The 16,662-nt window shown below is 36.6% G+C and overlaps 1 protein-coding gene across 1 annotated transcript; it reads left to right on the forward strand.

The window, feature by feature from the left end:
* The first annotated feature begins 13,168 nt into the window (after positions 1-13,168).
* Positions 13,169-16,391, forward strand: LOC143631539 (uncharacterized). Its single transcript, XM_077100281.1, has 3 exons — positions 13,169-13,238; positions 15,726-16,132; positions 16,299-16,391. Exons 1-3 carry the CDS (start codon positions 13,169-13,171, stop codon positions 16,389-16,391), a joined length of 570 nt encoding a protein of 189 aa, XP_076956396.1.
* Positions 16,392-16,662: the final 271 nt, after the last annotated feature.

Consider the following 16,662-nt stretch of genomic DNA (forward strand, 5'->3'; position numbering starts at 1 on the left):
TTTTTCTTTAGACATAATATAAAAAGTCATATTAAAACATCAAAACATTCTTCTAAAGATGCCAGCCTCTTCAGTCCAATGCCATGTGTCTTCATTCAAGCTAGCTGTCTTAGCCTATTTACCCGCGTGCATACTAAAAGTCATCTATGCTTATTGAGTTCTAGTTAATCAGGTATCATACATTACATTCAAATACACATACCCGAAGGTACGTATTACATACTTAAGATGTTTATCATTCTTCCATATACACATACATTCATTCTTTCATACTTTCTTTCTTTAACGCACACAGTACTTTCATAACTATCCTTACATTATAAAGAGCATTTTGCCCTACATACATCGGAAATTATTAGGGTCTGTTGCCCTTCATCCTCGGATATTATTAGGGTCCGGTGCCCGTCATCCTCGGATATTATTAGGGTCTGGAGCCCTTCATCCTCGGATATTATTAGGGTCAGGTGCCCTTCATTCCATACAACCATACAACCATACAATCATACATTTATTTTATTACTTTTATATTCATATAACTTCATACATACTACTAGCATTTCTATAACATTCATAGATCACTCATACATCATTCAAAACACATTAGCATATCATACACTTACCACTTAAGGTAAGTGTATTAACTAATCACATCGAGTATGCACATAACCCCGATTAACATAACAAGGAAATGGGGCTAAAACTCACTTGTGTCTTGTGCTTCTCAAGGTTAACTATAATACCCCTCCTTGGTTGTGCACGCCCTTACTGTGTAATAATTATAAGTAAGTTAAATATCTTTAACTATATCATACTCTTATGTTAGTGTAACCCCATGTTAACGGGGGTCCGGGACAGCGCCCTGGCCGCGGGGTCTAGAGGCAGAGCCCCTGGCTGGGGTCGTGCTAATCGAATGAAGTTTCTAATCGAATGAAAATTTTAATCAATTGGAAATTTTAATCTAATGAAAATTCTAATGAAATGGAACTTCTAATCGAATGACAGATTCTAATCGAATGGCAGATTTTAAACGAATCGAATTCGATTCGATTACTTTTTCCATTCGATTCAATTACTTTGTCTATTCGTTTCGATTACTTTGCCCATTCGATTCGATTACTTTGTCCACTCCATTCGATTACTTTGCACACTCGATTCGATTACTTTCCCATTCGATTTGGTTACTTGCTCACTCAATTCAATTACTTTGCCCATGGACCTAAGGCCCTTCTTCGTTCGGATTCAAATATGTTCCAAAATGAAGATGGAGTGTTTGTGTGTGTTTATGAGTGTGTTATGGAGGCTAGAAGATGGAAATGAGGATTTTAGGTTTTTAGGGTTTTAGGGAGGTTTAAGAGGTTTATATACCCTTAAGCTCATGGACCTAAGGCCCATCACCAACCATTTTTCCATATTTTATTGACCAAGTTCGCACTCTATTATTTAATCTAACTTAACTAAATAATAACACACTATTAAATAAACGAAATTCCTTTATTTATAATTATCAAAAGTAAGATGTTACAAGTCTACCCTCCTTAAAATAGGTTTCGTCCCCGAAACCTAACTATTACTTAAAGAAATTTGGGTAAATTTGCGCATTTCCTCTTCAACTTCCCAGGCAGCATCTGATCCCTTACGATGCTTCCATATCACTTTCACCAAAGGAATAACTTTATGACGAAGCTGCTTTTCCTTACGGTCAGCTATCTCCACAGGCTGCTCAATATTGTTTAGCTGCTCATCAACCTCAATGTCTACTAATGGTACATGAGAAGTGTCATCAGCTAAGCATTTTCTCAAGTGAGAAACATGAAAGGTAGAGTGAATTCCTTCCAACTCCTCGAGTAAATCTAGCGTGTAAGCCATTTAACCCAAACGAGCTACGATTTTAACGGTCCAATGTACCTTGGACTTAACTTTCCTCTCTTTCTGAAACGAATAATACCCTTCCAAGGTGAGACGTTGAGCATCACATTGTCACCAATGATAAACTCAATCAGTCGTCGTCCCTTATCTACATAGGACTTCTTGTGATCTTAAGCAGCTTTCATTCTTGCCTCGATCTGATCAAATCTTGAAGAGGTTTCTTGCACAACTTTTTAAACTTCCAATCTCTTTCCGACCAATCTCTCCCCAACATACAGAAGTTCTACAACGTCTACCATACAACATCTCAAACGGCGGCATACCAATACTCGAGTGGTAGCTGTTGTTATAAGAGACTTCTGATAGATGCAGATGATCATCCCAACTTCCTCAAAAGTCCAAAACACAAGCAAGTTAAGGTTTTGGATAGTCCTTTTAGATTGCCCATTTTTTGACGATGATACGCCATACTGATGTTCAATCTTGTTCCCTTAGCCTCATAGAACTTTTATCAATTGTTGTATGTAAAGCAAGTATCTCTATCAGACACAATCGACAACTACACTCCATGCTTAGCCACAACCTCTTTTATGAACACATTTGCTAATTTTTCTGACGAGATGGCCTCTCGTGTAGGCCGAAAGTGAGCACTTTTAGTTAAACGGTCCACTATCACCCAAATGGTATCATGATGTTTAGCTGTACGCGGTAGCTTAGTTATGAAATCCATGGTGATGTGTTCCCATTTCCATTCGGGTATTTCTAAAGGCTGCATCTTCCCATAAGGTTTATGGTGCTCTCCTTTGACTTGCAAGCAAGTTAAGCACTTACTGACCTAATCTACCACGTCATTCTTCATACTCGGCCACCAGTAGCCTCTCTTCAGATCCTGATACATCTTGGTGGATCTCGGATGAATTGAGTTCTAGATTTATGAGCTTCATCTAGGATTCGACCTCTAAGATCTCCATGGCGTGGAATCTGCATAAGATCAAAGCTAGTCTTCACACCATGAGTGTTGTCTATTAGCTCGTCTTGTTGTCCATAAATTCTTTCCTTCTTCATTAACCCTTCATACATAAGCACCTCAGACTGTACCTTGATGATCTCTCCGAAGAGATCTGAGTTAATGATCAACTTATAAGACTTCACTGTCGCGATTGCTTCTTCATTCTTATGGCTTAGTGTGTCAGCGACCACATTAACCTTACCACGATAGTATTTGATATCACAGTCGTAACCCTTTATCAGTTCTAACCATCTCCTTTGTCTCATGCTCAACTCTTTTGGCTCGAAAAAGTACTTTAAACTCTTATGATCTGTATAAGTAGTGCCCTTAGTACCATACAGATAATGTCTTCATATCTTGAGAGCATGCACTACTGCTGCTAGCTCTAAATCATGCGTTGGGTAGGTACTTTCATGAACTTTTAATTATCTGGACGCATAAGCTATCACATTTCCCCGTTGCATAAACACGCAACCTAACCCACGATGCCAGACATCAGTACAAACAACCAAATCCACATCACCACAAGGTAGAGAAAGGATTGGAGCTTGTGTTAGTATTTTCTTCAATTCCTCAAAGGCTTCTTGCTGGAACTTACCCCAATTGAATACTACAGACTTTCGGGTCATACTAGTCAACGGTGTGGCTATCTTGGAGAAGCCTGGAATGAATCTCCTATAATATCCAACCAATCCTAAGAAGCTGCGTATATCAGTCGGGTTTTGCAGAGTCTTCCAATTCATTATCGCCTCAATCTTAGATGGGTCCACGGTAATTTCTTCAGGATTGATTACGTGCCTCAGAAATTGTACCTCACGCAACTAGAATGCGCATTTTGAAAAACCTAGAATACAGCTTCTCTCCCTTCAAAACCTCCAATACTTCTCTTAGATGTTCAGCATGGTCAGACTCACTCTTTGAATAAATCAATATATCGTCAATGAAAACGATAACTAAATTGTTTAAAATTACCCGACATACCCTATTCATCATGTCAGTAAATGCTGTGGGAGCATTCGTTAGACCAAACGACATCACGAGGAACTCGTAATGTCCATACCGCATTTGAAACGTTGTCTTATGGATGTCTGCCTCTTTCACCTTAAGCTGATGATAGCCTGATCTAAGGTCTATTCCTGAGAACCAACTTGCACCTTGTAGTTGCTCCAACAAATCATCAATCCGTGGCAAAGGATATATGTTCTTCATAGTAAGCGTATTCAACTCACGATAGTCTATACACATTCTCATACTTCTATCCTTCTTTTTAAAAAACAATGTCGGTGCGCCCCACGGGGAAACACATGGCCTTATAAAACATTTGTCGAGGAGTTCTTGTAGTTGGGACATCAGTTCCTTCATCTCGGACGGTGCCAGGCAGTAAGATGCTTTCGCGACGGGCTGTGCTCCTTCTGTTAAGTCTATATGAAATTCTACCTCACGCTCTGGTGGCAACCCCGGAAGGTCCTCAGGGAACACTTCTGGATAGTCACGCACAACATGAACATATTTCACTTCTTTCATCTTGGCCGTAGGTTTGACAACATACGCCAGGAAGGCACCGCACCCTCGCCTTAACAATCCTTTGGCTTTTATCATCGAAATGACATTAAGCCCTGAACTTTCTTTATCACCATAAACCGTCACTGTATCACCATCCAAGGACTTCAACCTTATCAACCTACTCTTACACACTATCTCAGCCTCAAACTCAGATAGCCAATCCATTCCTAAAACCACATCGAACCCTCCTAAGGTCATAACATATAGGGTAACAGGGAACTCACGTCCCTCTAACTCTATCTTATAATCCTTAACCATTCTCATCATCCTAAAAAAGGTCTCACTAGCGGTTTCTACGGTAAAAGTTTCAGGCACACGACAGCATTTCATTCTTAAAAACTTACTTAATGTCGTAGCTAGAAAACTTCTATTCGCACCTGAATCAAACAATATAGAAGCAGAAGTACCGTTAACTAGAAACGTACCTGTCACAACATATGGGATCTGCTTGGCCTGCTCCTAAGTCAGCATGCAGGCCTTGGTCATTGGCCTATACTGGTCAGCATCCTTCCTGCCACTTCCCCAGCTTCACCATCAGTGCACTCCCTTGCCATATGACTTGTCTTTCCACATTAGTAACACGCAGGATTTGCATTGAATTCATTAGAATAATGCCCTACCTTTCCACAGTTATAATATGCATTTGACCCAAGCTTGCATTCTCCACCATGAGCTTTCCCACACTTGTGGCACACATTTGAACCAATGCCCCCACTTGCACTCTCCACTGTGCACCTTCCCAGAAGTCTTACATGTCTTTCTCTCCCACACTGTCTGCTTCTTATCCCTGGGGTTCCATGACTGAGTACCAAATCGTTTAGCTTGATTAACCCATTTCTTTTCGTTCTTCTCTTCCACCACCACTTCGTCCACCGCCAGGTCATCGTAAATCATCTCTATGAGTACGACATCAAATTCAAAAGTGGCGAGTTTGCTTGCCCTGACTAAGGTGCGGACCTTCTATGGAAGTCTTCTGATGTAGTAGTTGATCCTTTACACTTCAGTGTTCACCATGTCGGGAACCAACCTACGCATGCGGTTGAATTCGGTAGTGTACTCGCGGTGTGTCATGTTACCCGCCCTCAGATTCAGAAACTTCATCTCAGCCCTCTCAACTTCAGCATCCGCACATAAACGTTTCATGACCAACTCCTTCAAGTCATCCCACCTTATAGCCTTAATCTCTTCTCGGGTCTTTCTCTGCTCTACAGTTTCCCACCAGAACATAGCCTCATCACCAAGCGACGGTAGCATACCTCACCGCTTGGTCAAGACGACACTCGCTAATTTGGATAACCTTGTCCATTGCGGTTATTCACTGGAGAGTAGAGATTGCATCCCTAATCCGGTCAACTTCAGCGGGTCACAACCTTTGAACGACTTGTAGTTACACCCATCTCGGCCCCTCCTTCCATCACCAACCTTCACATACTTAACCTCGATCGAGTCACCTTTCTCATTCTCTTCATCCTTCTAACCACTCTACCTTGTCTTTTAAGCAGTCCTTGCATGGATTTCAACAGACTTAGCGAGGATGCAGATTCTTCAGTGCAGGAAACAGCTTGAGCGATGGTGGCTTGAATAGCAGGATCCAGTTGATACCCTTCATTGTTACTCTGATCCCGCCCAGTTGCACTTCTTTCTTCTCTCGTGTTAGTAGCTTGTTCTTTAGAAGGTTGCCAGACAATATGTGGCCTGCCACGACATCCGGTACAACCTCCTTGACCAACAACCTTCCTTGCTCCAGCCATTCGTATTCTATAAGGAAACACAAACTTCGTCACTCTAGGAACAATTTAGTACAAGGATAGCGAGGCTAACAGGTAATAACAATGGCCACCTGTGATTAGCTAATCACGTTACTCCTCGTGTCCTATACACTTCCCTTTGTGAGTCCACTTGTGCTAGGTTCTACTTTTAAACAGTTAAAACAATCCACAACAATCAAATAATCCTATCTCTAGAAATTGAGCTAACTTTCTTAAATTAAACATGAAATTAGTCATGTACCTTACCCTTACTTAGCTTGCTGGAGTGACACATGGCTTTCTTGAACTGGCATCTTCTGGTTTTTTTTACTTAGTCCCATTCTCTGTTTGAGACTAAGCATATAGGATGCTCATTTCTCTCGAGCTTATGATCTGATACCAACTTGTAAGGCCCTGGTCTCGGTTCCCTAATTGGACGTTGGATTTACTCATAAACACAGTTCTAAATATCAGGGTGAGTTAAAACTTTTCACGGAATAAAAAATTTCAACCATATATTACATAATCATTCTAACCTTTTCATAAAAATCAGCTTTTATCTTTAAACATAATATAAAAAGTCATATTAAAACATCACAACATCTAAAGATGACAGCCTCTTTAGTCCAATGCCATGTGTCTTCATTCAAGCTAGCTGCCTTAGCATATTTACCTGTGTGCATAATAAAAGTCAGCTACACTGAGTGAGTTCTAGTTAATCAGGTAACATACTTTACATTCACATATACATACCCGAAGGTACGTGTTACATACTTAACATGTTTATCATTCTTCCATATATACATAAATTCATTCTTTCATACTTTCTTTCTTTAACGTACACAATACTTGCATAACTATCCTAACATTATAAAGAGCATTTTTCCCTACATACATGGATATTATTAGAGTTCGGTGCCCTTCATCCTCAGATATTATTAGGGTCTGGTTTCCGTCAAGCTCGGATATTATTAGGGTATGGTGCCCTTCATCCTCGGATATTATTAGGGTTCGGTGCCTGTCATCCTCGGATATTATTAGGGTCTGGTGCCCTTCATCCTCGGATATTATTAGGGTCCGATGCCCTTCCTTCCATACAACCATACAATCATACATTTATTTCATTACTTTTATATTCATATAACTTCATACATCCTCCTAACATTTCTATAACATTCATAGATCATTCATAAATCATTCATAACACCTTGACATATAATACACTTCCCACTGAAGGAAAGTGTATCAACTAATCACATCGAGTATGCACACAGCCCTAAAAACATAACAAGAAAATGGGGCTAGAAACTCATATGTGTCTTGTGCTTCTCAGAGTTAAATGTAATACCCCCTCCTTAGTTGTGCACGGCTAACTGTGTAGTATTTATAAGTATCAATTATCTACTTCTAAATATATCATTCTTCTGGTTTATTGTAACCCCTAGCTACGGGGGTCCGGGGGCAGCGCCCCTTGCAGCAAAGTCTAGGGGCAGCAGCCCCTAGCAGGATTTAAAGGGCAGAGCCCTGGCTGGGGTCAAGCTAATCGAATGAAGATTCTAATCGAATGAAATTTCTAATCGAATGGAAATTTTAATCAAATGGCAGATTCTAATCGAATTGAAATTGGTTCGATTACTTTGTCCATTTGATTCGATTGCTTTGTCCATTCGATTCAATTACTTTTCCCATTCGATTCGATTACTTTGTCCACTCGATTCAATTACTTTGCCCACTCGATTAGATTACTTGCCTATTCGATTTGATTACTTTGCCCACTCGATTCGATTATTTTGCCTTTGAACATGATTTTATTCCCATCATTTTCTAGCCTTTCTTTTCGACTCGGTTTGCCCGTATTGCATAATATGTAAGCTTAGAACTTTAACCATATTGTTTCCTTGCACTAACTTGTTTCAAACGTTACCCGTTTGTCCCATTTCATTCCAAACATCCCGTTTACGTTCAAGTTTATATTTTTCTTGCATGATAATGCCCGATCACATCTTAGGGCAAACAGACCTCAAAAACTCAACCTTTAATCTAAAATGTACGTTACTTCTAGCTACGGTTTAGATTCAACACGTGGTTATGGACGTGTTTCTTACTTGTATGACGAAGATCTAACACAACCCTTCTTGGTTCGGATTCAAATAATCCGAAATGGTGGAGGAGTGTTTGTGCGTGTTTTTGAGTGTGTTATGGAGGCTAGAAGATGAAAATGAGGGTTTTAAGTTTTAGGGTGGTTTAAGGGGTTTATATATCCTTAAGCCCATGGGACTAAGGCTCATCACCATCCCTTATTCCATCTTTTACTGACCAAGCCCACACTCAATTAGTTTTTATCTACAACTAAATAATAACACACTATTAAATAAACGAAATTCTTTTATATATTATTATCAAAAGTAGGATGTTACACCCAACTTTTTAGCATACCAAAACAAAAAAAATGTGTGAGTTGGGCTTTCAATAAGTTTGTCCATGGCATTTTATTGGCCCAACTAATTAACATATCAACGATACAATTGAGTTTGTTGGCCCATGAGTGTTACATGCCGTTTTACCCAACCAAACTAAATAACAAATAAACGAACGTAAACATGAGTACTTGAAGCATCTCGTGTATCACCATGGATGATAATGCTTCAACAAAATATCGCCAATATAAGGAATTTATGAAAATGAATAGTTGGCATGTCAGTGGCTTGCCATGTGTTTTTCACCTGACTAGACATTTTAAAAGTAATAAAACATAATGAGAAATGTAACTATTTAGCCAATTACGTTTTAACCGCTTAAAGTGTCGGTTGTATGACAATTTCCACTTTAACGGGGAATTTTGTCACACTTCCTAGCTTTAATGGGAAAGAGCGAAAACAAAAACTAGGGAATTCATAAGAAATTTATCAACAATGAAAACAAACTTTTAAAATTAAATAAAAATATTTTGAGAATGAGGCATTGCCTCAAAGTATTGAAAATATTTTGAGAGTGAGACATAGTCTCAGAGTTGTGTGTGCATAACAGTATAAATATACATTTAATTTAACAATTAACTAAGTAAACTATAACACATAAATAGAACACATAAAGTAAACAAATAAGCACGTATAGGGTCCTAAGCATGTTTCTATGACTTTTCTAACGACTTATCTTAAACCTTCGGTTCTATACCAGTCTGTCACACTCTAACCTAAAACAGAAATGCCGAGGTGAAAACCGATTGCTCACAGCTCACAAAGTACTATCATGCAATTATAAAGTGACAATATCTAATTAATTATTTTAAATAGCAATTCAAAAACAAGTACATCAATTCATAGAATATTACAAAACAAGATCGAATAATTCTTGAATAATTTTTAATCCTAATAGTCATCTCTATATGATCTTCATCTTGATAAACAATCCAACCTTATAACCTACAAATGCGTACAAAATAGAATAGGGTTGTCAACACGAGGTTGAGTGAGAAAATCACCAGTTTTGACACTAACAATAATATATATATATATATATATATATATATATATATGTATATATAAGAAACCGCAAAACTGTTATTTATGAGTGTAAACAATCAAATCATAGCATGTAAATATTTCAAACAAATAATGATGTGCGGGCTAAACCATTTCCATGAGAATTGGGTGTTGGTTACTGTGATAGAATAACTGAGTTGTCGGTGAAACCATTGTCATGCGATCGGGCGCCGGCCATTACGACATGATGTGATAATTGATAACGGATGAACCTCTCCGAATGCGATAAAATAAACAAATAAACCAATAGAAAGTAGTCATTTAATTGATACACAACACAAATATTAACAGTTTGCATTTGATAGTATGATGTATTATGTAAATGATTAATAGTAGGTACGCATAAGTCCCCATAAGTATCTGAAAACAAGTAAAATAGGGGAGTGATTACTCACCAGATTAGATGAACAAAAGTCAAAGGATGATGCGAGAATGTTAAACCCTTCGGGTTTTATCGTTAAGGATTCCTAGTTAATAATGAACATATAAATTAATTGTAAATGATATAACATGCACAAAGAAATAGATTTGATTTGAGTTATGTTTGTGACTAGAATTTTATTGATTGAATGATTGATCTCTAATGTTATCATTATTGTAAAATCATTATTATTATTTATCATTTATTTATAAAAATCATTACTTTTATTATTTATAAAATCACATTTTACATTTAATAAAATAAACATATAATCGACTTTATAAATAATTAGTTTAAATAAATAAATATGAGACATAATTATGATAATATGAATATAAATATATAAATGTAGTTAAAAATATTAAAACGTAGTTAAAATTAAGGTTGTTGTAACTATATATTCAAAATTAAAACACACACACAAATATATATATATATATATATATATATATATATATATATATATATATATATATATATATATGGGAGGGTTCATCGGAGAACTTCAAAAAAATGGGGAGCTAGTGAACTCCCTTTTTAATTCATCAATTCCCCACATTCTTATAGTGTAACATCAATCACCTACATCAAATTATTTTTATAGTAATAAAAAACCTTAAAAAAACAAAAGAATAGTTAAAAAAATATATAAAAAAAGAAAATATAAAAAAAAATAAAATAAAACAAAATGTTTATCTAGTATCCCTAGTCAAAAAGAATTTGAAAATTTAATTAAAAAAATACGAAAAATATAAAAAACCAAAAAAAAAACATCTAGCATCCCCATGCAAAAAATTAAAAATAAAATAAAATAAAAATGAAAAAAATAGTTTAATTAGTCTTTGGGTTTAGTTTAGCTTTTAGCGGATCGATGTAGGTTTATTTATCTTGACCGGGGGGGCAATTTTCATTAATTATTACACGTCAAAAAACAAATTTCATTACCATTTTAAATGTAAAACAACAGTTCATAAAAATTTTACACGCAAAACAACAAATCTAATTAACATGTTACATGTAAAACAACAGTTCATAAAAAAACTAAAACTTAGTTTAGCCTTCGGGTTTAGTTTAGCTTTTAGTAGGTTTAGGTTTTGTTAGCTTATCGGAGAGGGGGGGGGGGCACTTTTACATGTAAAACAAAAAATCTGATTAACATTTTACATGTAAAGCAACAGTTCATTAATATTTTATATGTAAAATAACACTTTTAATTAACATTTTACACGTAAAAAACAAATCTCATTAATGTTTTACATGTAAAACAATAATTGTTTAAGATTTTGCATGTAAAAATTAATATTTTACATGTAAAATAACATTTTTCATTAACATTTACATGTAAAATAACAAATCTTATTAATATTTTACATGTAAAAAAAAAAGTTCTATTAAATTTTAAATGTAAAAATTAATATCTTACATAAATAACAAAACTAGTCATTAACATTTTACACGTAAAACAACAAATCTTATTAACATTTTATAAGTAAAACAACAGTTATTTAAGATTTTACTTGTAAAATATTTTACATGTAGAATCTTTATAAACTGTTGTTTTACATGTAAAATATGAATGAGATTTGTTGTTTTACGTGTAAAATATTAATGAAAAGTCCCCTCCCCCCGACAAGCTAAAAAACCTAAACCCACTAAAATCTAAACTAAACCCGAATGCTAAACCAAGTTTGAGTTTTTTTTTTATTGTACTGGGATGCTAGATAAATTTTTTTAGGTTTTTTAAATTTTTTTGTTTTTTAACTAGTTTTTCGATTATTTTGAAGGGTTTTTTTTGGACCGGGATGCTAGATAAACATTTTGGTTTTCTTTTACATTTTTTTATATTTTCATTTTTTTTATTTCTATATTTTTTTTAGATTTTTTAGAGGTATTTTTCTACTACAAAATTAATGTAAAATATTAATGAACTGTTGTTTTACATATAAAATCTTTATGAAATGTTGTTTTATATGTAAAATGTTAATGATATTTATTGTTTTACGTGCAAAATATTAATAAAAAGTGTCAACCCCCCCCCCCCCGACAAGATAAAAAAACCTACACCCACTAAAAGCTAAACTAAACCTAAAGCCTAAACTAAGTTTTAGTTTTTTTTTAGAACGGGAAAGCTAGATGTTTTTTTATATTTTTCGTGTTTTTTTAATTAATTTTTTGAAGGTTTTTTTTTTGGGGACCGGGGATGCTAGATAAGCATTTTGGTTTTTTTACTTTTATTATATTTTCATTTTTTTTTATTTCTCTACAGATCACTCCACCTGGCTCACCCCAACATAATGGCGTGAGCGAGAGGTGGAATCGAACTTTGCTAAACATGGTTCGATCGATGTTGTGCAGAACCAACTTGCCTCACTCCTTTTTGGAGTTTCGCCCTTATGACCACCTCCCGCATTCGCCAAATACCAATAATCAAATCGGTTATTACTTCTTTTATCCTGATACAAATACAATTTCTATCAAGAGAAAAGGCCACTTCCTCGAGAAAGAATTTCTCAATCGAGGAACTGGAGATAACATTGTCGATCTTGAAGAAATTCAAGAACCACAATTAACCGCTGAGGAAGTTGGAATGTCTTATCAACAAGTTGTTGCTGACACATCAGACATAAACACAAACGTTCGCAGAAGTAGTAGGACTCCCGTACCAAATTCTAAATACATATGGCATTTAGATGGTCCCGAAGTCTTATTAGTAGCCGAGTCTAACGACGAACCTACTAAATACAAATCTGCAATCTTGGATCCGGAATCTGAGAAAAGGCGTGAATCCATTAACGCCAAGATGCAATCTATTCATCATAATTAAGTCTGAAACTTGATTGAGCTACTCCCCGAAGGTCGGGCAACAGGGAGCAAGTAGATTTTCAAACAAGCATCTCGTAGCTGGAATCTTTATTTTGATAAGAATAATCAAAGAATTTGATTTTTATCAAAAAATAAAGATGAGCCTTGTGTTTACATAAAGGCTAGTGGGAGCACTATATCATTCCTTATCCTGTATATGGATGATATACTTATAATTGGAAACAGCATTCCTATGATTAAGGAAGTTAAGCACTGGCTGGAATCTTGTTTTACAATGAAAGATCTTGGAGAAGCCGCATATATTCTGGGAATAAAGATCTATAGAGATAGATCTAAACGGATTCTAGGGCTAAGTCAAAGTACATACATAAGTAAAGTCATGACACGCTTCTCAATGGAAAACTCCAAGATAGGAGCTGTTCCATTTCTAAAGGAACCGTATTAGCAAATCGCAATCTCTGGAAACGGACATTGAGACAAAGCATATGCAAGCAATTTCATATGCTTCAGCGATTGGCTCTGTCATATACACTATATTATAATCTAGACCTAACATCTCGTAAGCGTGTTTGGAGGAGTAGAAGAGGAGCTCACTGTAAGATGTTACACTGACGCTAACTTCCAAAATGACCGGGATACTTCTCGCTCATAATCTGCTTGGATGAAGAAATTCATAGCTAACCTCGATCTAATTCCAAGTTTAGGAAAAGGATCGACGTAATATGTGATAACACAGGTGCTATTGCTCAAGCCAAAGAGCCCAATTATCATCACATGGCCAAGCACATTTTTAGTTCCACTATATACGAGAAATACTGGAACGAGGTGACATCATAATAAGCAAAGTAGACACAGATCAAAAACTAGCTGACTCGTTCTCTAAGCCGATAACTCGGGACAAGCATGATCAGCATAGAGATTCTATCGGGCTTAGACTTGCTAGTGATTTATTTTGATTTAGTATTTGGATGTATGGACGTTTAATCAGTTGTACTTCTCTGTTCACTTTTGATTTAATGGTTAAATGCAAACGTTGAATAATACAACTGTGTTCATTTTAATACGTTTAATCCGTGAATATTGTATTCTAAATTATCCGTAGTCGGTCAGACTCGTGGGATCGATTCTGAATTAAGACTATTCTGACTTTGGACTCTAGCAGTTGACTTCCAAACTCACAAACCTCATTATGAATGGCGTTGGATGTAACTCGCATCAAATCATCTTCATGGATCTTGATCATAAGATGTTTTAATAATAGTATGCTCATTTAGTATCCTAAGACCTGAGATACATATTAGAACTTTCATTTACCGAGGAATATTCTTTGATCATGTCAACCACTGTTGCGTAACTTCCAGCCATAAAGGCATTGGTTGGGAATGTTCTGGAGTTCAGTGGGAGTTGTATGTAGTCAAGATGGGATTTTGTACTCTTACATTAAAATGTAACAGTTAGACATATTGGCGCCCTCGTTGATTAAAACTGGTAAAGTGTGAGGCATCACCCAAACTAACTGTGTGTTTGAATGGACCACTTTGACTCTATATCGAGAACCACAATAATTGAACACTATATGAGATTGATTTGATCCATGTGTCATTGTTCAATTAATGTCTTATACAAAAAGGATAGATGACAACGGTTACTATAAATTCATTATCTTGCAATAAGGTATTCCAAGATACTTTGGTTATGGATTTAAAAAATGTCATATTTGGTTGGGGACAGCTATGTGTAGCTAGAACGCCTCTGGCTGTTAGCGTTGTGATACTTGACCCAAATCCGTCCAAGTGGGAGACTGTTGGATTTAATGGTTGGTTCGGTCAAGTCAACGCGACCGACCCGAATGTGACCCGGTATGAGTTACACCGGGGGTAACGATATATTAACCCACTTACATGTTGACTGGGCCCGACACAATCAAAGATGGATTAGGCTTTATTTTGGTGTTTGGGCTTAAGCCCAATGGATTCAAATTGGTTTAAACCCAAGTTATTATTCTATATATATAGTATAATTACTTTATATAAAAGGACTAAGGCTTTCCATTTTGAAAACCCTAGCCACACCCATAACACCACCGCCGTTTTCCGGCAGGTCGTTTTTCCGATGAGCCGGAATTCCGGCCATCGCTATTTTCCGGCAGCCTAAGCTGTGCTTTTCTTCGGCTGCCACTGTTGTTGTCCTGTTTGGACCTCCACCGCAGCTCAGATCTGCCAGCCACCACTCCGCCGGACCACCTCCACCAGAGCTGAACTGCTGCTGCATTTATACCACCACCGGACCACCATTGCAGCCTTCAACAGCTGCTGTTGCTGCTCCGTTGCTGCCATAAACAGCTGCTGCGTTTGCCGACTGTTGTGGCGCCGCCGCTGTTCACCGGAGCGCCGCCACCAGTCGCCTATACTTGCACCCACCGGATTTCTTGGTTCTTTGATTGTGTCATCTAGCTCATATCGTTAGCCCTCGGTGTCTTCCCGGTTTCGATAACCAAGGTATAAAGCCTAAACTTTTATCTATGTTTGTTATTCGATTAATCGTTCTCGTATAAAGTTGTAATCGGATCCGGGTTTTGGGTTTCGGTTTATGGTTCGTGTTACTCGTTTAATCATCCGCTGCGTTTTATATAGTTCGTTAATATATGTTTGTATATTAATATTGACTAATAATTATTAAACGAAATTATTAACTAAAACGGGTTTAAATATTTGACCTTTTTCGTTCCGAACACCTTTGAAACCCAACAAAAGCTACAGTAGTTGATGAGGCTATACACTACATCAAAACCCTGGAACAAACCCTTCAAAAGCTTGAAACAAAGAAGCTAGAAATGCCCTATGGTCCATCCACCAAAATCACTAGGGAGTCGTTTTTAGCCGATCTGGGTTCCTCATCCGGTAACATTGGGAAAGTGTCAGCATCTGGCTCCACCTCATTATCCTTCCCATTAAATTCACCCAAAGTTTTTCAAACATGGATTTCTTCAAATGTCACATTAAACGTGTGTGATAAAGATGCGCAAATTGCCATTTGCTCAATCCGCAAACCTGGGCTACATACCGCAATTTGCTTTGTGTTGGAGAAGTACAAGATAGAGATTGTTTTAGATGAGATCTCTTCTGATGAATCTAAGAGCTTGTTTATGATTCATGCCCAAGTAAGCAATGTTTCACTTCTCTCTCCCTTTATTATCAAATTCTTCTAAAATGTTTATAGTTGACAGGGTTGTGTTACTTGGAACTTACTAACTGGTGTGTATGTTTAATATGTCTTATCATATACATATAACTAATTTTGTTTCCTTTTTTCACGATATTAATTAGGCATATGGCTGTGACAAATTTATGGAGACTTTTCATTATGATGAGATATACAAGCAGGCTACATCAGAGATAACCCACTGGGTTAACTCTTAATCATCCTAATTCTTGAAAAGATTCTTTGGTGGTCTTCGAAAGTGCACGCTCGCTGAAAAGATATGATTTTGCGGATCACCATACATGTTGATGAGATGAACTTGTTCCCTGTTACTTTTTCATGGTCATGGTTTTTCTTTTCTTGAAATGAGACCTTGAGTTATTGTATTTTCAATAATGAATTTCTGTTTCAACTTACATTGCAAACAAATCTTTAAGAACGTACTTATTTTACTCCCATGCTTTTAAATCATATTACCAAATGCAAATT

Source organism: Bidens hawaiensis, unplaced genomic scaffold (genome assembly GCF_021521415.1).
Source record: "Bidens hawaiensis isolate Kalapana, Puna unplaced genomic scaffold, B.hawaiensis_p1.1 tig00006086_1, whole genome shotgun sequence".
In the NCBI taxonomy this organism is placed as follows: domain Eukaryota; kingdom Viridiplantae; phylum Streptophyta; class Magnoliopsida; order Asterales; family Asteraceae; genus Bidens; species Bidens hawaiensis.